The sequence below is a fragment of the Aythya fuligula genome, chromosome 26 (assembly GCF_009819795.1).
Source record: "Aythya fuligula isolate bAytFul2 chromosome 26, bAytFul2.pri, whole genome shotgun sequence".
NCBI lineage: Eukaryota > Metazoa > Chordata > Aves > Anseriformes > Anatidae > Aythya > Aythya fuligula.
This window is the reverse complement of record NC_045584.1, coordinates 2,393,340-2,416,929: the sequence shown is the minus strand read 5'-3', so window position 1 is coordinate 2,416,929 and position 23,590 is coordinate 2,393,340. Positions and strand designations below refer to the sequence as shown.

The following is a 23,590-nucleotide window of genomic DNA, read 5'->3' as shown; positions in this document are numbered from 1 at the left end:
CCCTGAGCACTGCATAAATAAACTTCTTATGAAAAGAGAATTTTAAAAAATTAGTTTGTCAGTTCCGTTCATCATTACTACATACAGATTCTTGTGTGGAAAACAGGACACTTTTAAAAACAGAAAAGAGTGACAGGAATCTGGGAAAGGATCTTATTTTGTTGTTTAAAGTATGTTGACTTTTCATTACAGTTTCTAAAGTAGAGAGCACTTCCTGATACCTTTCTGTCCTGGTCCTCTGAACTGTAATGGATATCTGTGACATACTAGGAGAATACTTCAGCAAATTGCTTCACTGAACCATTTATTAAAACTGGTAAAGCCGATCAGTGGCGTTGTTTACACAATTTTTAATTAAATATGATTTTTCTAAAATTATTTTCAAAGTAGGTAGCATTCTCAGGACTTCAAAACCTGAGCTGACTGAGTACTTACTGCACTCTTGTTAAGGAAGACCAAGTTCTGTGGGCAACAATATGTTTTCCTGAACTAGAACTACATTTGTCTCTCAGGGGAAAAGGAGTAGGTCAGTAGGAAATGGTATAGGGATTTGTGAATGTAGAGTGAGTCTATAATGTTTTTGTTTTTAGTGGATAGTAGGGTATTTTCTTAGGATTTTTTTTAGAAGCTAATTTTTTAGAATTTGATACAAGTTCCTTTCCTATCTGCTGGTATCTGAAATGAAAAGTAAGATTTTTTTCTATATCACTGTCTAGACTTGCTGTAGTTGGGGAAGGGGATAGGAATAGACAATTTTAGAAAAACACACACCTGGGAAATTATAGAGAAATTTCAGTGAAGATGGATTGTTCCTTCTAAAGAGGTAGACAAGAGAAAGGGTTCTCTGACTGGTTCTGTTTCCAGAAATCGTCAGCTGTGGTCCTCTCATTTATCACTCTCATGGATGGTAGTCTCAAGAGAAATGATAGTTGTTGCAGGTTCAAGAAGCACTCCTATCATTAAGTTTTTCTAGGTTCAGATTCGAATGTGAAATGTGCTATTAAAAAAAAAAAAGGAAGCAATGTTAACTTACATACCAGTGTACTCCATTCAAGGGGATTGACTACAATTAACCCTAGGATGGTAGTATAAGTTGGAAACTATTCGGACACTTGCAAGAAATAGTTACATTAAATAAATGGAAGATTTAGAATGCTGCTTTTTATAAGTAATGCATCAGAAACCATGCATGGACAATGTTACACATCAGCTGAACTAATCTCATACTTATCAATGTAGCCTAAGTGATAATACCAACTTTTATAGTTACTAGGACTTTTATTTTTTTTTTTTAATTATAAAAAAAATACATAGGAGATTCAAAAACCAATAATCACATACAAGCCTCTGCTTTCTCATGCATCTGGCAGCTTCACTAGAAACTGCCGGGAAAGGAAGACCAGTGATGTGTAATGACTGAGGAGACAGGAAATGCATGTTTTGGAGACTTCTGATAAAAACCAGAGCAATTAGGTATTATAAATTAAAAGCAAATATTACCTGAGGAAATCTGGAGCTCGTATTATCATGTGCTGAAAGTCTTCCAAAGAAAGCTTGCCGTCGTTGTCCAGGTCAGCTTCATAAATCACCTTTTCACATACAAGACGAACTTCTTCTGGGGTAAGCTCGTTGCGGGTCAGTTTGTTAACAGTTTTCTCCAGATCTGATTTGCATATGTAGTCATCATTGTTAAAATCTGTCAGAGGAAACAAAATGAATTCCATGTAAGAAAGGTCAGTATTTCACGTGGCTGACTGCCAAGACTTAATAGGAAGGGTTTAGTTTCCAGGCCGTAATGTACTGATGTAAGCAGAACTTTCAAATGAGATAGGAAGTTACACGTATTTGTATAAGAATTCAAGAAGAGCAAAATAAAAATACTGGTTTCATGTCTCTTTATCGTACCTAAGGTAACAATTGTGAATAGTTTAATGGCTAAATGTAGTCTAGTGATAATTAAATCATCCTAGCAAATCAGTACTACTGAATTAACTGTCAGTAACAGGAAGTTAGAGAAGGGGCTATTCGGTTTTGGTGGGGGTTCACTTTAAGATTTTGCTGAATTGCAATATTTTATTTATGTATATAAATTTGCCCTTGGAGAAAACTGCTAGAAGTGTGATCTCCACCTAACCCAAGTCAAAACCACACTGCAGCTTTATGGGCAACCAAATCCTTTGTGATGCACTTTTCAAGGCAGTTTCAAGTATTTCTTAAATCTTTATCAGTTCTTGAAAACTGCAGATAAATTCAAGTTGTAAATTTTATAGTAAATCCTAATCCCGATTAAATAAGAATAGAGACAAGGGGGTGTAAAGGGAGTTATTGGAGAGAGAATGGGTGTTTGAATGCAATGCAGAGAAAAGCTGTATTAAAAACACATCCAACTAGAAAACATTCTGGTGGCAAAATAGATTATTTTACATTCATATGTGCAGTTACAGGCTTTTCCCAAAGTTTTTGCTTTTGTTATTGTTTTTTGCCTATGTCACTCACCATAAATTTTAAAAGCATAGTAAGCTTTTAAGTCCCTGGGAGCCATTTCACTCAGCACAGAAAACATGTCCAAAAAGTCATCTAAAGTCATATTGCCGTCTCCATCCTCTGAGAAAACCTCAGCTATCCGCTGGCGGAATGGATTGTCCTGGGAAACATAACAGAAGAGCGAGAGAAGGTCATTTTTACTAGCATTTATTTCAGTGCAGATAAGATACAACTCGAGCAAGATTGTTTTTGTTGTAACCCCTTTTTGGCAGTCAAATACTCCTTTTTCGGCTCTTTTGTTCTTGTCTAATTTATCAGTGTTAGATACAGCTGCAGCTGCCTTCAACCACTGTTCAATTTCAGGGGATTTTCAAGGAATCACTAGAAGCTTCCAGAAAGACTTGACTTTAGTAGCCAAAATTTATTTGTATTTCATCCTCCCAGCAATTAGTACTGAATGAATTATTAAAAAAGGGTAGATTAAACCGAAATGTGTCACTTGATTCTTGTTGTGCTCTTCGGTCTGTACCTTCAGCTCTGGCATGCTGCCAATGAGTTCATAGGGAAGTGTCACGTCTGGTTTATCCGTGTAGTCGAGTGGAACTAGCTGTGGGGCTAGATCTCGGTATCTGTAAAACAGTCTGAAATAGAAAGAAAGGCTCGTTTAGGGAACAAGTCATTTAGACCTCTGAGATTAATGTGTTTGCCTTTTCCATCTCATTCTTCACACTCTGCATCCTTTACTGGAGGGTTGATATCAGTCTCTAAATAACATTTGTTATGCCCTGTAGTTATTGTTGGAAGAGACAATATTAAAGAACAACATAGTATAAATGGTGGAAAATACAAAGCCTTCAGGCTTACAGAAGTACAAAAAAATGCTTACACAGGTTGGGCAGCCAAGCCACTACATAAGGCGTATCTAAAAAAAGATTTTTCACATACTTTCAGATTCACTTCTACATTGCCAGCAATGGTATTCAGACACACAGTGTATTTAGAATTTATGTATTTATGATAACAAGGCACATGACCTTCAACCTGAAGGTCCACTTAATCACTTTCAAACACACACAAAAAAAATTTTGCAAGGCAAAAGGGATCTGTTTTTCAAGTCCACAATGAATAAGACCAAAAATAACGAACTTAACTGGAGCATGAAAGAATCAGTTTAAATGTCAGAATAAAACCCTGGATGACTAAAGACATAGCCAAAGAAAGAGATGTCTGGGACCAACTCTAGCAGGTTTTTATTCACTCCACGTATCTCTGTTTTTCCATAGAACTGAGGTTTGGGAGATAGAAAACATGCATAGACATTTGAATGCATTTACTACTTTTTCAGCATGTTATTTGCTTCAGTTCTTTATGCTAAAGGATCCCATTCATAGCTGTTATCAACAAAACAATAGGGTAGAATTTTAAAAGGGATCCTTATCAATAATAAATGTCTTATTCATGACGCAGAGGTTCTGGCATCTATTTACTACATGGAAAGGCAGATAGATTTCAGTTATTACAGATTCATTCATATTTCATTTGATATTGAATTCATACATGGATATCAAGGTTCTAAACAGGGACATTTGCACAAAATTGTTATTCATGCTCTGTGCTTCAGAGAGATTAGCAAATAATGTCTGATGACCTGTTGAGAAATGCAGGAACTGAATGAACAGTTATTATTTTCTGCTAATATGCCCAATGGTTAGTAAAGACAATGAAACTTCAATGTTATGTACATTACTATCTGTGTAAAGATATATGTATTTATGATAGGAGAACAAGTTCAAGTTTTCAGTGAAGGCTCTCAGTCTCATATGAACGGAATACCAAACCTGTTTTTAGTAGATCCTGTGGCCAGAGATAAATGGAGTGTTTGATGAGGCTCATGAAGGCTCCAGGAAAAATGCACCTTAGAGTACCACTACTAATTATTTACATGAAGACATGAAGAAAATGTGAATAACGTTTGACAAAATCATTTATGATTTCGTAAAACAGGCTACATGTCCCAGTGACTAACAGTGCACTTTGAAGTGCTTGACTATAAATGAGGTGAGGGAATGTGGAAGTCAATGACAAAGTACGCACTAAGATATACTCCGTTACTCTTATTTCTGGCATAGAGACTGGTACCTTAACATAAAATTTATCTGTACATAGTTACATAGTTTTTGTAAACTAAAAAAAAAAAATTAAAAAAAATAAAAGCACATTGTCCAAATGTATCACTTATCACTTTAATCTTTAATTTTGTATAAATATTTTTAATATCCTATACATAATCTGTTTTGTAGAAATTTCCATATTTTATACATAAAACGCACACACAAGACTCACCTCAAAATTTCTTTCCTTGTAAAGAACGTGCAGTCCTATGAAATAAGAAATGACATAATATGTAATGACAGGTTTTAGCATGCATTGGCCCTAAGTTTTCCACTACAGTGACTCAAATGGAATTATATTGTAATGTATGTGGCTAAGCACTAATACTCTTTCCTTTTGGCACATAATTTATACTTTATAACCTTTCCTGATGTAAGAATCCAAGCATGTTCCTAAAAACCTTTGCTGTAATTTAGTACTCTTAGTAATTTTTAAAGAAACTGCTTAAAACAAAACAAAACAAAACAAAAAACTACTTGCCATTATTCAATATTCTGTCTTCATACCCATTTAGTTTGTTTTGTACCTGATATGCATCCAGTTGCTCTGGAGTGAAAATGGTTTGCTTGTTGCCCATTTCTGGCTCTGACTGCTGAGTCTTGTCCTATCATTCTTTCCTCAAAGTCACCTTTATAGCTGGTCTGGATATTCAGATATTAAAAGCTACAACAATGAGGTTCAGGTAAAGCAGAGGATCAAGTAACCAGCTTCCCTATTCCACAGGCTGCAAAGAGTCATAATAGGAGCATTTCATCAAATCTCTAGTCTGACTACTCAAGGCTCTTATCCAGCATCACTCACCTGTCTCCTGTGTGCATAATAAAGACTCACGTTACAGTATTTAGCCAAACAACTAATAGGTTCTTGTTTGTGTCTTTAGAGCAGCAGATAGACTTCATGGACTGCACAATTTCATTCCTTCATATGGTAAATTACCTGAAAAGTGTTAGCAATGTCTCACTTTTCTCTATAATATGCATTGTGTACTGTCCACTAATGTTAATGGCAGTTTGCACTTAGGTAGTACCTATGAAGCCCTCTCAGTCTATTTATTCCCCCATTATCTATTAATGTACATTATCACTGGTTAGTTGCTATTAATGTGACATACATGCATGTAAGTACATATATGTTCTTTACATTGAAAATGCATGTGAATATGCAGGTTATACATAAAAACAGAAATGTGCTCGTAAGGGCTTTATGAAATGTGAAACACAAGGGCAGAGGGAGGACCTGACAGCACTACTACAGCCTGTGGTGGGCTGCCTGATTTATTGCCCATGGGTAGGCTGTAACATCTTCATTTTTTGGTCCTTCATACCGTCTGTCCAGGAGGTATGTCTGGTGTCTGATTTTTTGGTGGCCAAATCTACTCTCTGCAGTGAAGATATACCGGCCTTGCTCAAAATAAGCAAAGATCAGAGAATCATTAAGGTTAAAAAAAAAAACCTTCAAGATCATGTGGACCAACCACCCCCCTACCACCAATGTCACCCACTAAACCATGGCCCTAAGCACCAGGTCCAACCTTTCCTTGAACATCCCCAGGGACAGTGATGCCACCACCTCCCTGGGCAACCTGTCCCAACACCTGACTGCTCCTTGTGAGAAGAAATGTCTCCTAATTTCCAACCTGAACCTCCCCTGGTGCAACTTGAGGCCATCCCCTCTGGTCCTACCACTGGTTATCTGTGAGAAGAGGCCGACCCACAGCTCCCTGTAGAGGTAGTTGCAGAGAGCAATGGGGTCTCTTCTGAGCCTCCTCTTCTCCTGACCAAATCCCCTCAGCCACTCCTCACAGGACCTGTGTCCCAAACCCTTCAGCAGCTCCGCATCCCTTCTCTGACCTCAAACTCTTTAAAATATGCCTCAGACTGGGTCTGTTCGGCGCGGAGCCGGGTGTGTGGGGAGGGCACAGGGCTTTGGGTCGGGCTCTTGGCACTGCCGGGCTCACGTGGCCGCCCGGTGCTGCCGGATTTTTCCCTCACAGGAAAAAAGGAAAAGAAAAAAAAAAAAAAAAAAAAAAAAAAAAAAAAAAAAAAAAAAAAACGGGACCGTTCTCGCCGCCAGAGGGCGGCTGGGGCGGCCATGGCGGACTACGAGGCGGTGCAGCGCGGCCCGCTGCGGCTCAAGGGAAGCGGAGCCGGGCTGGGGGCCGGCAAACGGTGAGGGGACGGCGGCGGGGGGGAACCGGAGAGGGGCTGGGGGCCGGGGCCTGGCGCTGGGGACCCAGTGAGGGGGTGAGGACCCGGTGAGGGGCTGGGGACCGGGGCCGGGCGCTGGGGACCCGGGGCCGGGCGCTGGGGATCAGGGGCCGAGCGCTGGGGCCCCGGGGCCGGGCGCTGACCGCCCGCTGTCTTCAGGAAGAAGAAGAAGGCGAAGGACAAGGCCCAGATCCTGGAGCAGATCGTGAGCAGCAAGAAGCAGGAGGAGGAGAAGAAGCGCGGCCTGGATAAGCGGACCCCGGCCCAAGTGGCCTACGAGAAGATGCAGGAGAAGCGGGTAGGGCCAAGACCCCTCCTGGGAGTCCCAAAGCCCCAAAGGCTCCCTCAGATGCAGCCTCTGAGGGGCTACTGTGAGTAACCGGCCTCTCTTGTGTCTTCTTCCAGCAAATGGAGAGGATCCTGAAGAAAGCGTCTAAAACCCACAAGCAGAGAGTTGAGGTGAGCAGAATTATCCCGACATACTCCTACTCGCATGTATTTATCAGCACGCAGGCTTGCTAGGCTGGAGGAGCTCTTTTATTTTTGTGAAACACATAAGCTGTGAGAACAGCATCTTGTAATTCAACAGCGGTGATGTCTGCGTCATGTGTTAAATGTTTTGTTTTCTCATCCCCTAGGACTTCAACAGGCACCTGGATACTCTGACTGAGCATTATGACATTCCGAAAGTCAGCTGGACCAAGTGAATGGACTGTTTTTCGAGGCTTTGCATCAGGAGTTCTGTTTGTATTGAACGGGGTTGCCATGTAAATCTGTGTATTCTTGATATTGAGTATTTAATATATCTTCTGAACGTTTATGACCTTGTACTGTCTTATTTAATTGTATTTTAAAATCAAATGTTCAACAAAATTTCTTGGCTAGTGAACGCTGGTTTATAGAGTTGCAGAGAGCTATTTTTTTTAGTGCTCAAAGTCAGATTAAGGCCAAAGTCAATTGCTTTGAGCTAACTGGAAAATGTACTTTTATTTGTTCAATACTAACAGTTCTCCTTTTTAGAAGTGAAGAGTCAGCTTTTCTTGTAAGTTACAGGACCTGTATAATTTCTATCTATACATACTGGGGAGGAGAGGGTGTGTGCTGTGTTCTAAAATCCTCTTGTACCTTTACTTTTGATGTAACTTCTTATTAAAATCCTGCTTTCATCTTTCTTTTTGGTGCTGACTTCCCTATGAAATGAGGGGCAGTGCACTGATGAGGAAGCAGTGCACATGGAGGAGATCGTTTTATGTGGATTAAACGTAACAACCTAAACCATATCCTTTGTATTTGCATTCACTGCTATGCGAAGTGCTCCTGTGGAGTTGTTTGTGTTGTTTTTGAAGTGCTTGCCTGCATTTACAGCTGTTACTCTGAGAGGTGATGTGACTGAGGTACATTTACACACTCCAAACCCTCCCATTCTTTTTCATCCTGAGTGTTTTTCCTCTGCTGTCACTGATCCGGCCCTGGGCTCCCTCGTTACCCTGCTCGAGCCCCCCTCTGTGGGCTGCGGCTCCGTTTCGCAGTGGGGTCAAAGCCAGGATCCCGTCGGACTATTTAACAGCCTTTCAACTGTATTCTTCCGCCGTTCTGACAGCGCCGTGCGCGGATCCGTCCGCGCCGCCGGGCCTCGTTTCGCCGCTCCCCGCCGGAAGTGCCGCTGCCGGAAGCGGAAGTAGCTGTGGCCGTGGCCGGGGGCACGGCGGCCCGGACGGCGGCGCGATGTCGGCCAGCGCCGTCTACGTGCTGGACCTGAAGGGGAAGGTGAGGCCGGGCTGCGGCCGCCCCCTGCCCCGGGAGCTCCCCACCGGCCCCGGGCTGCCGCCGAGGGGCCGTGCGAGCCCTGGGCCCGCTGCGGTGCCCTCTCCGGGGCGTGCGGCAGCCGCTTGCCCCTTCCCGGGGCCTCTCTGCTGGCACCGCCGGGTTGATGTGGGGCTGGGGGTTCGCGCTGTGACAGGGGAGCCGTGGCCTGTGAGTCCCCTTCGCAGTTACAGCTGCTGGGAGCAGCAGGGCTCTTCTGCATCCCGCCTCGGGTAATTAATCTCCGCTTTAATTGGCGGCGGTTTGTCCCAGAGGAGTTGGTGTTTTTCCATCCTAAAGGCTGTTGTTAGGGTGTGCGCAGCCGTATGTGGGGAAGAACTCTAGAAAATAGCACAACGCAGCTCGGGGATGAAAGATTAGGATTTGCATTCTAATCAGCAAACTGTTTTGCTGTTGTGGTTTGCATTTATAGTGTGCAGAGAGTGTGCTGATGCTTGGCGGCTTTTTCGTTTTTTATGTTACTTAGAAGCATTTTAAGTATCTCAGGTGTTGGCCTTGCATGGTAACATTGTGTCTTGAAAGACAAAATGCAAGAAGGAGTTGCATTTTTTTTTTTTTTATAGGTTCTCATCTGTCGGAATTACCGTGGAGATGTGGACATGTCAGAGGTGGAGCATTTTATGCCAATCCTTATGGAAAAGGAAGAAGAGGGGACGCTTTCTCCTATTCTAGCCCATGGAGGAGTTCGTTTTATGTGGATTAAGCATAACAACCTATATCGTATCCTTTCTACTGCAAATAGCTTGCATTTACTGATATTCCAAGTGCTGCTCTTTTACTTTCATTATTTGTTTCTAAATGCAAAGCTGGAGAACAGGAGGCTCATACTAAACTAAGTGGGCTTATGCATGACATACTGTAATGTGCACCAGTGGCACAGTGCACAAAGAAGTGTTTATGTTAATTTCACTTCAACAAATTATTTTCTTAACGTTTATCTTTACCTCTCATTAGGCTAAATGCACTGCTAATTAACTCTTAGTGTTTTGGCCAATTGCAATTATCTAGATGCTTTTAAAAACACACTCATTAAACTTTCTAAAATGGTAATTTTGAATGTATGTTCCTGAACGGCCTTTATCAGTTGTTGCAACTTCTAAGAAGAATGCTTGTGTATCACTGGTGTTTTCATTTTTATATAAAGTAGTTCAGGTGAGTAGCAAATCTCAGAAGTAACCTCCATCTTTTTTTTTTTTTTTTTTTCAGCACAGTCTAAAGCTGATTTAAACAAAACATACAGGGCTTTCACTTAAAAAAATAAAATTCTTTGGGTATTTTGACTTTGTATTTGGTTATTTTTTAGAAATATCTTCATAACATTAGTGGTGGAATTGACTCTGTAGCTGAGTAAAGGATGTGACACGTTGCTGTAAGTAGTTGCACAAGACCTGCAAACACAGAATAAAACTGAACTTGATGCAGGAGTGGTGACGTGTCACGTATGGATTCTGTTTGGTTCATCTGTACCTGGCATGAAGAATATCTTCCCCAGAATAAATATTTTTCATCATAGTTAAGCTGCTTCTGGGATTCTGTAGCTCTCATTTAGTTGAGGAATGTTTTCGTGAGGCTAATCTTCTAAACAGAATGGTGTTTGTGAATTACGGGCCTTGATTTGGGGCTTTTTTAAAAACTATTTTAAATGTCACAATGTAACAGCGTGTTACATTCTGCATGTGCTGTAGTTCCTCATCTAATGTCCTCCATTTTCCCCTTCCTCTTTTTGTTGTTCTCTCAGGTTTTTTCTGAATATTTCAAGGAGTTGGAAGAAGAGAGCATTAGGGATAATTTTGTTATTATTTATGAGTTGTTAGATGAGCTTATGGATTTTGGTTACCCGCAAACCACTGATAGTAAAATTTTACAAGAGTAAGTATCAGTTATCAGAATATTTAATACTTGGTAAAATTTAACCTTTTAGTATCCAACGGGTAGGGCTCAAAGGGTTGTGGTGAATGGGGCTACATCAGGCTGGTGACCATCACCTTTGGGGTCCCCCAGGGCTCCATCTTAGGGCCAGTTCTCTTCAGTGTTTTCGTAAAGAATTTGGATGGAGGACTAGAAGATGTTTTAAGTAAATTTGCTGATGATACTAAACTGGGAGGAGCTGTCTTTTGAGGGTGGAAAGGCCTTGCAGAGTGATCTGGACAGATTCAAAGCTGAACGTGAGCCAGCAGTGTGCCCCGGCAGCCAGGAGGGGCAACCCTATCCTGGGGTGCATCGAGCACAGCATTGCTAGTTGGTCGAGGGAAGTGATTGTCCTGCTCTGCTCTGTGCTGGTGCGGCCTCACCTCGAGCACTGTGTACAAAAAGGATGTGAAACTGTTGGAGAACCTCCAGAGGAGGGCGATGAAGATGGTGAAGGGCCTAGAGGGGACAACATACAAGGAGTGGCTGAGGGCACTTGGCCTGTTCAGCCTGGAAAAGAGGAGGCTGAGGGGAGACCTCATCGTGGTCTACAGCTTCCTCGCGAGGGGGAGTGGAGGGGCAGGCACTGATCTATTCTCTTTAGTGACCAGTGATGGGACCTGAGGGAATGGGGTCAGGCTGTGACAGGGGAGGTTCAGGCTGGATATCAGGAAAAGATCCTTCACTGAGAGGGTTGTCGTGCACTGGAACAGGCTTCCTAGGGACGTGGTCATGGTACCAAGCCTGTCGGGAGTTTAAGAAGCGTTTGGGCTGTGCTCTCATTCATAATTCTGAATTTTTGGGTAGATCTGTGTGGTGCTAGGAGTTGGACTCGCTGATCCTTGTGGGTCCCTTCCAACTCAGGATATTCTATGAACTGTTTATTGCTGATGTGAGTCTGACTTTACAAAACATAATTTGTTTTTCAACCCCATTATGTGGTTGTAAAGGTACATCACTCAGGAAGGTCACAAACTTGAAACTGGAGCTCCACGTCCACCCGCCACTGTTACAAATGCTGTTTCGTGGAGGTCAGAAGGGATAAAATATAGGAAGAATGAAGTGTTCCTAGACGTTATAGAGTCTGTTAACCTTTTGGTGAGTACGTTCTCCTTGAACTTTTAATGAAAACTTAGTAGGAAGTCTTGAAAAGAGCTGATTGTCTGAAAAACCTACAAGGTTATATATAATAAAAAATTAGCCTAACTATGGTTAGTGCACTGCGATGCTCAAAACAATTTGTCTGTCATGAAGACTGAGTATATCTTAAGGACACTGAATGGACCAATAACGCTTTACTTGGATATGTGCTCTGTGCCTGACAATTCCAAAGCTAATTTCTGACATGTCCTTTCCTCCTGCTCCCTCAATCTCTCCCCATCTTGTCCCTGATCAATTATACTCAACTGGATTGATTTCTCAGGAGAAAGACATCCAAGAAAACGTGGGGCATGAGGATGGGGTGGGAGTATTGTTCGGTGTCATGTCAGGGCGATCTTACCTTTCTTTTCTTTGCTATCCAGGTCAGTGCCAATGGAAATGTGTTGCGGAGTGAGATAGTTGGATCCATCAAAATGCGAGTCTTTCTTTCAGGAATGCCAGAGCTCCGCCTTGGTTTAAATGACAAAGTTCTCTTTGATAATACAGGCCGTGAGTATTTCAGTGATGGCTTGGTAATCGTTAAGGCTGTTCTCTGAAACCTTAGGCTTGGGGATGCTTGAAGCTCAGGTGAAAGGATTTGTTCTAAAGTGATAGAAATACTTTTTTTTAATCAGAAAACTGCATTAGGTTTTGCATGCTAGTACCAGGAAAAGATGGAATAGCACTGTGAACGTGGCAACTATCTGGGCTTCCTTTTCTCTTTTCATTGGGAGTTCCATAGTCCTAAAAAAACTACAGCAGGCTAAACCAAGGTGGGGGAAATAGCAGCAGGCAGCTACTTTGCTGTGTAGCTGGCTGTGATGAGGCTTCAGATGTAATATGAGAAGCAACTTGAAATTTTGGCATATGTTTTTTGATAGGTGGCAAAAGTAAATCTGTAGAACTGGAAGATGTGAAATTTCACCAGTGTGTTCGTCTCTCTCGCTTTGAAAACGACAGGACGATTTCTTTCATTCCACCTGATGGAGAGTTTGAACTCATGTCGTATCGTCTTAATACCCATGTAAGCCTGGATGTTTGGGTCTGGACTATAGCAATTTTTTATATGAGAATAATTTAGACTGTAGGCGAAGTTGCTAATGGCTTTCCCTTATTATTTTTTTTGTTCTTTTAAGTATGGGCAGCATAGTAGTTGTGAAGTCAAAAGTTAATAGCAAAACTTTGTGCTTGCTCTTTTTGGAGGAAGTAAGAATGAGTTTAGAAATAACTTGGCAGCAAGTCTCCATCTTTTCAACTGCTATTGAAACTGCTCCCAAAACACCATTTGGATGATTTATTTATTTTTTTTTAAGCTAACCACGTGATGAAATGATAGCGTGGCAATTCATTATGCTTGACAACATCAGTATAGAGTATGTTAGCCACAACGATAAAGATAGCTTTCCTTTTGAGAAAAGGAAAAGCTCAGTATAGAGGAGGTCTGTAATTTGCAACTATGACAGGAGACAAGAAGTGAAAAGTCCTTAAGTTTTCACATGAATTTAGTTGGCTTTTTTCCTTCCTTTTAAAGGATGGTAGTTCTGAATTAGAGTTGTTTTTAGGGATTGTCATTCTTTAACCTCTTCAAAAAAAAAAAAAGCTACAGGAAAAAACACCCACATACATTCCAAAATATTTGATAACTGAAGATGTTTGGAACTAATCAGAGAAAGCCTTTTTTTTCCCTCAAGCCTGTCGTTTTTGCAAGTTTGGTTTTATGTCAGTTCTTGATTATTTGTATAATTACTTCCCAAAAAAACACCTGTCACTTCAAACACTGCAAACTTTCTTTGTTTCTGTGGGATTCAGGTATTGAGTGTAATTTTATGTGGAAATGATATTGTTGTGACCATGTTGAAGTAAAATCTACAGCTGTTGAATGTTTTTCTGATCAGGTAAAACCACTTATCTGGATTGAGTCTGTCATTGAGAAACATTCCCACAGCCGCATTGAGTACATGATCAAGGTCAGAAGTTCTAAAATAATTATGGCTACTTTTAGTCTTCTCTCATTTGTTTTCAGTGCTTGGCCAGCAGTGCATGTATTTTTGTACAAACATCTAACATTTCTGTGGGACTTGCATCTTTTTAGAGAAGTTCGTTTGTTCTCTGTTGTAGTGCTTTCTCAGTAGACTGGGGTGGAGGGGAATTGTGTGTCTCAAAGCTCTCTGAACTTGCTCACAGAATGGAAATATTTAGAGACTGTTTTTTCTCCCTTTCCTTCTTTAGGCGAAAAGTCAGTTTAAGCGTAGATCAACTGCCAACAATGTAGAAATTCACATTCCAGTACCAAATGATGCAGACTCGCCAAAGTTTAAAACCACTGTTGGAAGTGTCAAATGGGTTCCAGAGAACAGTGAAATTGTCTGGTCCATCAAATCTTTTCCAGTAAGTATTATTTTTAGTCTTTTCACCCAACAGTACAATAATTACTTAAAGGTAACATTTTATGAATGTTCAGACTCAGCCTAAAGCAAATTCTAGCAGTATTTAACAAGTAGTACTGGCCTCTTCCCCCTTTCTGGGATGAAAGATTGGAGATTGCGAAGAAATAAGATAGAATAGAATAGTTCAGTTTGAAGATACCTAGTCCAAATTCCTGGTTTATTCGGGGCTAACCAAAAGTTAAAGAGTGTTAATGAAGGCATTATATTATCCAAATGCCTTGAACATTGACAGGTGTTGAGCATCAACCACCTCTGTAGGAAGCCTGTTTTAGTGTTTGACCACCTTCACTGTAAAGAAATTTTTCTCTTATGAGATTTGTTTAATCTTTTCAGCTGGGATGCATTTTCAGGACAAATTAGAGATTGGGTTTCTGAGCAATATCTGTGGATGGTGTAATCCCTTGGCCTAGATGTAGCAGCAGCTGTTTTAGTTTTGTCAGCCTGTGCTTCTTGGGTGGTGCCATGAGCATTACAGCTATCTCACCATTTAATCAGAATAGTCAGAAAGAAAACTTAATTTCTTACATTTTCTTTGAGTATGAAGCTGTAAGAAAATGAGTTATGCCTCAGGCTTGTCTTAAACTGATCTGTATTTAAAAACAAGTGCTTCCTTCTAAGCTCTAGAGAATATCTGAAATGTTCAGTGGAATTCAACAATTTGATATTATGTATAGAAAACAACTTGTATTGTTGGAAGCTCTCTTGTTTGTTTCAAGAAAAAAAAAAACAAACACACACATCTTCTTTTTTGGTAAGGGTGGAAAAGAATATCTGATGAGAGCTCACTTTGGACTTCCAAGTGTTGAAGCTGAAGATAAGGAAGGAAAACCTCCCATTAGTGTCAAATTTGAGATTCCATATTTCACCACTTCAGGAATCCAGGTTAGTAGATGAAAATAGAAATACTAGTAAAGCTTGTGCTAGGCTTTTAACACAAAAATTGTTGTTCAGCCTTGTAGCGTTGTCTGCCTTGTCCTTAGGACTCCTGACTTACCTCCTTTGTTCTGTGTTTTGTCTGCTGCACATACATCTTCCTGTACCTCACATGAAAGTACCATGACTCCCTGTTTATTAGTATTACAAGTCTGGACTTCTCCTACTTTAGGGGAACCTCTTAATGAGAATGAGAGAACTGGCTGCATTATTTCAGATGGAAAGCATGCTGTTAACACAAGTGTTAGGGGTTTATCCTTATATTTACATCTGAAAGTTTTGCTTTTCTAGATGACTTCTGTTCATTGTTATCCATAAAACACACCTTTGACCATCACTATCCCCCCCAGTTATTTTATTTTTTTTTTTTCTAAACACTGCTTGGCTGACATGGAAGACTAACATAGCACATCCTTCTTTCCAGGTTCGCTACTTAAAGATAATTGAGAAGAGTGGCTATCAGGCTCTCCCGTGGGTTCGTTACATTACCCAGAATGGAGGTAAATTGGAAACCAATGGGTTGCAGACACCTCTGTCTTGCATACTTTGTTTTTCCAGGATATACCTACAAATTGAAATGCAAAAACAGTTTGCTTGTATTCTTTGATGTTAAACTCTATACTATAATGTTTTGCATTCGTGTTTGCTGCTTTTTCTAGTCACCTTTTCATTGCTGTCTAAATGAAAAACTCAGTAGGATAGTGCAGTAGTGCTGTTCACTGAATCCAAGCTTAATTAGCAAATACTTGAATTTTGGGAGTATGTAAGTAAGGAAATGTCTCATACATATCACTTTGTCAGCTTTGTGATGAATAGTGTGTGCTAAAAGCTACTAGCTCTGTTAAACAAAAAAACACTTCCACTTCTTTGTTTTTGTTGACTTTTTCTGGCTTGGAAGCTTGTAATCACCTTAATTGTTTTAAAGCCCATTTTTGTGCTTATTCTACATGAAGATCTGTCTTTTTCAGATTTTCTTTATCTCTTCATCCCAATTTACTAATCTGCTTTATTACTTCTAGTGAAAGACAATGTACTAAATCTGGTTTTGCTTTTTTTTTTTTTTCTCCTTTTACAGACTACCAGCTTCGAACACAGTAAAACAACTTCCAGGCACCACAGATAACAAAACTTCAGGCCTAGAATTTGTTTGCAGAAGCTTCTTCTGTGGTACTGAGAGCTGTGAATGTTGTTGCCAAGGGTCTTATCTCTGCAAACTTGGATTGGGCAGGAGAAAGATTGGAAATTTGATGTTTTCAATAATGTGTTTGAGCATTTGAACCATTAGTATTGATTGTGTGAATATTTATTTCATTCTTAGAACATGCTGATCTTGCTGCTAAATGCTAATTACATTAGGAGTAGCCGTTACCGTGAAGAGCCAGGAATACAGAATGAACCTTGAGAATGTCTTGTCAATGCCTTGTTCATTATATTCACAAAGTTTCTAGTATTCATATTTTAGGATCTTTAAAGTCATTGGTAGTGTTATCCTGCAGATTAGGTAGACAATTGTGCAATTACATGACTGCTGAACAGTTAGTTGTATTTAGCCCGAGGTATTTATTTTTTTTCTGGGCATATGGGTGCCTTAACTCATTCAGAGCTCTGTTAACTTATAAAATTTTAAGAAATACAAGTTAAAACTATCAGGAGTCCAAAAATACTACTTGCTCTTTTTGTATGGTTTCAAACCAATTCATCTGACAGAACAAGTTGTGGGTTTGTACACGAGTAAGTAGGCGTGTTAACTGAGAACAAGAGGTGGTGGAAAATGTCTATGGGAACATCTCTGTGGAAGCAGAATTACTAGTTGATGTTAGTAGGGATGCACACTGGAGAGTTTCAACCCTGTGATACTCCTTGGGTATGAAAACCCTATGCCAATTAACTAGTATTTGCTTTTTCTTTACAGTTTTCAATTTGACTTATGAATAAAGTGTGAGTCTTTTTTTTAAGAGGGAAAAGAAGATTAAAGCAATTTTGCAGGTGATGAAATCCTGTAGGAAGATTTTTTTTTTTTTTTTTAATGATTTTGTAGCTACTATTCACTTTCCCCTCCCCCAGATAATGATATACTCCAGCCTATTCTTGATGATTGTTTACGGAGAGGCTGAAAATATTGTTACCATTCTTCAGGCTTGCCTTTTTGTTTATTTAGGGCAAATACTTCCCTTTTTGCTAGAGCTTGCTAGAATTGCTTAACTTTATTTGCTCTAAAGGGGATGCTTTCTTTCTCTGTCTCCATTTGTAAGTAACTTATAACTTCCTGGCAGAATGGACAACAGATGAGAATGTTATACTTAAAGGTATTATTTTTTTTACATGCTGTTTCATTTTTCTGAGAAGCTAAGTTTGGCATGGGTGTACATAGTTATTTTGATTTCAGAAAAAAAATAACAGCTATCAGTATTTTCTTTAAACAATTTTTATAATGGTTTGGTTAGAATTTAGTACTCCAGGCAGATGCTAAATTTAAACCATCAAAAGCTAAATATATGTGCACAAAGGTGATGTATACACTGTGTGCAAGGTTCTCCACACTACTTTCTTGGCAGTTCTTGACTCTCCCACAAGATTGAAAAGTATTTCAGTAGTCCCCACTAAATCCGTGTAGGTTATATATCTCTGTATACAGTTTCTGTTATTAGTTTAAGAAAATCAACTAAATTCCCCTGAGATGCAGCTGCTGTAATGTTAAATAGAAAGAACAGTCTCAGAAGAGCGTGGCATCCAAAGGTATCGAGGCAATAACAAGACAGTTAGCTGGTTAGGCAAAGATAGGTGTGGACAAGTATTTTCTGGAGTAAGATTACTGTATTTGTCACCCAACAAACTTGATATCAAAACAAATTAAATGACCTTGTTAAAGATATTGGTTCCACTACTCACTTTTGTTTGAACAACTGAGTTTATGACTGGACTAAACATTTTATATTAAAGCTGTAACTGGTTGACCGATCACTTTACCTGGTGACTATTCTTCAAACTGTTAATTATTTGCCTGTGAAATGTGACTCTTAAAAGCTTCATTTGTTTTCCTGTTGAAGGTTATGTCTTACAGACCAGAACCATGTTTTTCTTGTATTTTGTAGCAACTTGAGTCTGCTTTGATGATGGGGCATCAGTCCTACTTGTCCACAAGTAATAAAGAGCAAAAAGTCCTCTTTGAATCAATTGCATCTTACTCTTTTCTAGCTTTGATCTACAGCAAGATGTAGTTTTGAATCCTAGTGTACCTTCAATTATTCTAATATGAGACCCAAGTAAGTGGAACTGAGCTTCACAGAAGCTGAAAGTATTTTTGTTCCTGGTTTGTTTACTAAATAGTGGAAAAAATCTTTGTGGTGGTGTTCTGTGCAAAATTCGTACACCATAAAAAAAAACAAAAACCTCCTAACTTACTCATTGATACAGGGTCCCAGCATCCTTATGCAAGCATAAGACAGAAATAGAGTTGTGGTATTATTCTAGCACTATGTATTGTTCAAGGAGTAACTTTAGTTTGTAAGTTTTGTTCTTAGAACAACTGCTATTTTTTTTTTATCTTGGTGGCTTCTGCACTCTGCCTAATGTGGGGAAAATGTAAATTTAATGGTCTGCCAGTGTTACACATAACTGCCTGATATAAAATACTTTGTAAAGACAATTTGCATAATTCAAATAAGCAGTAAGGTATCTGGTCTGTATTTTCAGCTCAGTGTGGTTTCGTAGCTGTCTCTGTTACATGGAATTTAAAACACTGAAAGGCTCAACTTCTTAAGTGGCTCTGAACACGTCTGTTCCTAATACCAAGCCAGCAATGTTCAAATATTGTTCCCAGTCTTGGTTTTCTAATACACTGTGATGCAGGGTATTTTTTTTTTCCTTCATTGAGCTTAATTGTGTTTTCCTGGCTCTGTGTTTAATACAGGCTTGCTCAGAACATTTCACGCGCAAAATGTTGCCCTCCATCCCTAACACATGCAAAACTGCAATCTCATCTAACCATTAGTTAATTAATAAATATTTAGCTGTACATCAGGGTGTGTCAGCAGCACTGCTCCACTGGATTAATTGGTGGTGTACTTCCTGTAGTAGCGCGTATGTGTATCTGATGTCTTGGCTTTCTCAGAATGGAAGATTGCAACAACCAGCTATGGTTTGGTGTTTTTTCCTTTTCCTCCTACCCCTCCATGGCCAGTTCTGGCAGTAGATGGCGTTCTGAGCACGGTGCATGCTCTGAGGACATCATTTCCCATTAACTGTCAAAAATAGACACACACTGAACAGTATGTACTCATGTATGTTTTGGTTTGGAAGGTACAGCTATTTTATTGCCTCTTGGTTCACTATAAAAAAAAAAAAAAACAACACACACACAAAGAAAAGCACTAAAACTTCTTAGGCCTATTCAGTATAGTGGTTTTTTTTTTTCCTTTTTGGAAGTTCAGTAACTTTGATTTCATTTGATAGTTCTCTCTTAACATTCTGCTTTCTGTTGTTCTCATGTGCCTGACAGTAGTAATTCTGCTACACCAAGTAGGGGGCATCAGCACAAAGGGGATGGATGAGCCACGGCAGTGCTACAGAAGGAGCTACTTGGAGTTGTATGGCAGTGTTATGAGACTTAAAGACGTTGCTCCTGCACAACCCCAGCTAGTTGAACAGAGCTGTATGGTGGTGTGAGGCTGCACCTCCAAGCGCCTCACAGAATCAGGAGTCAGCAGGTGCTTTGAAAGCTCCTCAGCAAAAGAGGAGTATTTTTTTTTCACTTGATTACCTCTAGGGAACTGTTTTTTGTCATAATGAAAGAAACCAGAACCTATGTCCCAAACAAACAAAACAGATGCATTGGAAAAGCTTCATTCCCCATCAGTATTCCAGGCCGGGTGGTTTTCTCATTGTTTTTCTATTGCGTGTTGTTACTCTTCCTTCCTTATTGCCATCCCTTAATGGCTGTGTACTATTGGACTGCTTATATGTGCTTCCTGACTGCACATATCTGAGCTGGCTCTGTCAATAAAACATTCTTACGCATAAAGAGAGACAATGAGGCTTTATCCACACTGGATTCGTCTTCGGCTAAGAGATTGCACCTGTTTATTTCTGACTTCATATTCTTTGACAAGAAGTGGGCTAAACCTTGGCACCTCTGTCTTTATCGTGTGCCAAATGCAGCATGTTGCAATTCTTTCAGTGTTTTTTTTTTCCCCTTTGTGGTTGACACCCACTGCTGTTTGTAATTGCAGCAGCCCTGGCACTGTGAGGGTTGACGGCCTTGCAGAAGCTAGCGTGAGAGTGTGGCATTAAGGGACAACACGAATTACCATAATTATTATGGTAATTAATTACACATCAACGTTGTTTATGCTACAGGAGGAGTCGTACTGAAATCATAAACGGTTGTAAACCTTTTCCAATTAATTTTGTGTAATCCAGACTGTTACGTGAGTGGTGCTCTCCCTGCACACAGATAAAACTTGTTTCTCCTGTAGCTAGGGCATGTTGTCGACTCAGCGTTTGTGAAAGCACAGGGTCTGCATTAGTCACATCTCTCGTAGTCAGATCCAGGAGGTTCCCTTCTGTAGTTATTTCGCTTTGTTATTAGTGCATTAGTTAAAGACTTTGGGTACTGATGTATTTCCTGCCTTCCTGGGGCTGGCGAGCTGGGCTTGTAACTCTTTGATCTCTTTGGCTTTGGCTGCACAGGGTCTGTGCACGGCTCGTGGCCAGCTCTGGGTGTGGGCTCTTCCCCTCGTAAAGCTTTGCAACACGACCGTTCTGGGCAGCAGCGCGTTCTCCCATGTTCCTTGCACACCGGTTCCTAAACAGAACAACATCATGTGTTTTTAAAGATAGGACTTGTAGCTAAACTCAGTTCCGTGTTTGTTCTCCTAAAAATGAAGGATTCTTTTTTTTTATTAGGACGTGTTCTGGGCTATGTTCCCAGGAACTTGGTGCAAAAAGTTATCTGAAATTGAAATCGTCAAAAAGCCCTGCGAAGGCAATGGTGTTGCACAGGAAGATTATAACCACTTTTCCCACTTCACCTCTTCTACCACCTTGGGGTTGTTGGCGGACTGGTTGAACTAGAAGACGTGGATAATTTTGTGCTTAATATCAGAAATGATGCCTGGCTTAGCCTTACGACCTTCCTCTCCTTCCTCTTCTGTCACACGCTCTTCCCCCTTCACGCTGCCAGCATTTCTTTACGCTTGTTCTGGTCTCGTTGACTTCCTTGGCAATTGGCAGCATTGTACTGATGCAACTGCGTTGTCCTGTTGGTGGAGTTACTGGCTTATTGTTCTCAAAATACTACAGACGAGAACGTGGATGGCAGGAGCCTCTGAGTTCGTTTGCGGGCTGATGGTCAAATAAGCAGAACCAGGCCTGAATCAACTGGTCAGCAACGTGAAGAGCACGACGCTCCCCGAGTCAGCATGCTGGGCTAGGGCCCGTTCCGGAGAAAGTTTTGCAGGCTTACTTCAAGTCTTGGCTGTGGATTTGTACCTTGGATCAAAGTTGTGCTGCAGGCCCTTCTCCAATATAAAGCAGAGAAACGTAAAACAACAAATATCTAGTGAAATCCAAACACAATCTGTTCTATGTTATGCTACAAAAATGAATGAACTCTGCCTCCCACCCTCTCCCACTGTGGCTTGCTGTGAATAAGCACTGCTCAAAGGAAATTATCACAAGAAGTTCTGCCTGTTTCCAGCAGAAATAATAACGGAGCAAGGAAAAATGCTGACTGGCTTTACCTCTGCTCTTCCACTTGGGCAGCTATGGGTTAACAGGGGCTGGGGTGTTTGAAGCAGCACTTAAAGGACTTGCCCTTAGCACAGAACCGAAGCCCAAATATTCATTTATAAGGCTCTAAAAGTGAGTGTCTGTTAAGTCAAAAACCAAAACCACTTCTGTCCTTCATAAGGACATATATTGAAGACATAAGGACATACAGAAGATATATTCTGTATACCTCTTGTATGCAGCTATGCCTCAAGTGAGACTCTCAAGCAGCATGCTTGCTGCACCAAGGCTTTTTGAAGGACAGAAGAAAATCTAGGCAAAACCAGCCCACAAGGCTAAATCCATGTTAGTTATTTAGGAATCTTGAAGCCAAGGGTTACAAGTCACTGATGTACCCGTTAGAGCCAAGTGGATGAGAAGGAAGACTGCAGAGGAGCTCCTTACCAGTGTGATTTTGGATTGCTCTAGATTGCAAGATTGAGGAAAAGCGTGTTGAGCCCATGCTATGAATCAGAGAGGATCAACCTCATGCTGGGTTCCTCCACTTTCTGCTTTGGTTTGAGTGCTTGTGGAAGCTGCTGGTTCCTGCCCACGTCCTGCTGAGTGTACGTGTGGTTCTGCACCAGCAGGGAAGGAGGGGTCTGGGAATCCCACAAAGTCCCGGGGCGAGCAGAAGCACTGTTTTTTTTTTTTGTTGTATTGAGATTTAGAAGGGCTCACGTGCACCCAGAGACCCCATTAGGGCTTTGTAGTGGGCTGGTGAATCCAGCTGGGTGCTTAGTGGTGGGTTGGAGATCTCAGCTGTGCATTAGAAGCAGATGGTTAGGAGGTAATGTAATCTACCCAAAGCCAGCTGCAGTTTCATGTTTTCAAGAAGTTCTTCCTCGAAGGTCCCAGAGTGCTGCATTCCAGGCTCCGGACCTGTGACTGCGGTGTTGAGCCACTGGACTAGCTGAAGAGCTGCAATGGAACTAAAAAGATGGGAGGAACTTGAGGAGACTTCCGTGTAAAGTTGTAAAGAAGGCTCGGGGGAAAAGCCATGATGAATGAGGTCTTTTTGGAAATTCCAATGTTATAAACAAGTGAAATCTGCTGTTTAATCCTCAAACAAAACAAAACAAGCCTATAAAGTTGGAGTGGAGTGCATTTAACATTGACAAAAGAAAATGGAGTGTAAAATTCCTCCTTCTCACCATATTTGTTTAGAAAAGGACTCGGTGAAGTACCGCCCCATGTCAGAGGTAGGAACCCTTTGCTATTAGAACTGAGCTCTCCTCTGCGTCCCAGCCACCTCTAATTAATCCCTGCCCAATAGCAAGTGCATGGCTGCAGAGCGAGTGTTTATTTTCCTTCTTGCTTATTTATTAAAACAAAAGCACAAGACAGAGCGCTTCTACGTGTTGTGAACTCTACAATTGTTAAAGTTTCCGAGAGGTCACAAGGGTCCCAGATAACATTAGCAGCTAAGTGCTATGTTGTCCTTTTGTGTTATCAACAGGAAACATCTTTACCAGCACAGGAACTACAGCTTTGTAATTGGCCTGGCGCAAGAACATGACAGTATTTTCTCATCCTATCAGGACTCGGATATTTTGGGAGCTGGTATATAAAGCACACAGCACACAGTGTCTCTTGGACATTAGGAACAGGTTCATGGCAGAAATCAGTGCGCTTTGCTATTTTAGTAGTTGCTATAGCTGCAGCATGAATGGTTTTTCTTGCCCTGCATGGTTCGGGGTGATATTT

The 23,590-nt window shown here is 40.7% G+C and overlaps 3 protein-coding genes across 4 annotated transcripts; 2 read left to right on the top strand and 1 right to left on the bottom strand.

The window, feature by feature from the left end:
* Positions 1-969: 969 nt before the first annotated feature.
* On the bottom strand, positions 970-5,233 carry CIB3 (calcium and integrin binding family member 3). Of its 2 annotated transcripts, XM_032203773.1 has the most exons (6): positions 5,183-5,233; positions 4,828-4,862; positions 3,014-3,125; positions 2,497-2,644; positions 1,501-1,696; positions 970-997 (listed from the first exon to the last, which is right to left on the bottom strand). In XM_032203773.1, the coding sequence occupies exons 1-6, from the start codon at positions 5,231-5,233 to the stop codon at positions 976-978; spliced, it is 564 nt and encodes a 187-aa protein (XP_032059664.1). In that variant the 3' UTR covers positions 970-975. The 2 variants fall into 2 exon arrangements, with proteins under 2 accessions (XP_032059664.1, XP_032059665.1); XM_032203774.1 differs by lacking the exons at positions 3,014-3,125; positions 4,828-4,862.
* Positions 5,234-6,708: 1,475 nt separating this feature from the next.
* FAM32A (family with sequence similarity 32 member A) lies at positions 6,709-8,143 on the top strand. Its single transcript, XM_032203598.1, has 4 exons — positions 6,709-6,824; positions 7,023-7,161; positions 7,269-7,322; positions 7,502-8,143. Exons 1-4 carry the CDS (start codon positions 6,748-6,750, stop codon positions 7,568-7,570), a joined length of 339 nt encoding a protein of 112 aa, XP_032059489.1. The 5' UTR covers positions 6,709-6,747; the 3' UTR covers positions 7,571-8,143.
* Positions 8,144-8,525: 382 nt separating this feature from the next.
* Positions 8,526-16,927, top strand: AP1M1 (adaptor related protein complex 1 subunit mu 1). The gene is made up of 12 exons (XM_032203599.1): positions 8,526-8,630; positions 9,251-9,407; positions 9,772-9,839; positions 10,426-10,556; positions 11,546-11,693; positions 12,119-12,245; positions 12,617-12,759; positions 13,631-13,702; positions 13,965-14,123; positions 14,939-15,064; positions 15,540-15,615; positions 16,191-16,927. Exons 1-12 carry the CDS (start codon positions 8,589-8,591, stop codon positions 16,211-16,213), a joined length of 1,272 nt encoding a protein of 423 aa, XP_032059490.1. The 5' UTR covers positions 8,526-8,588; the 3' UTR covers positions 16,214-16,927.
* Positions 16,928-23,590: the final 6,663 nt, after the last annotated feature.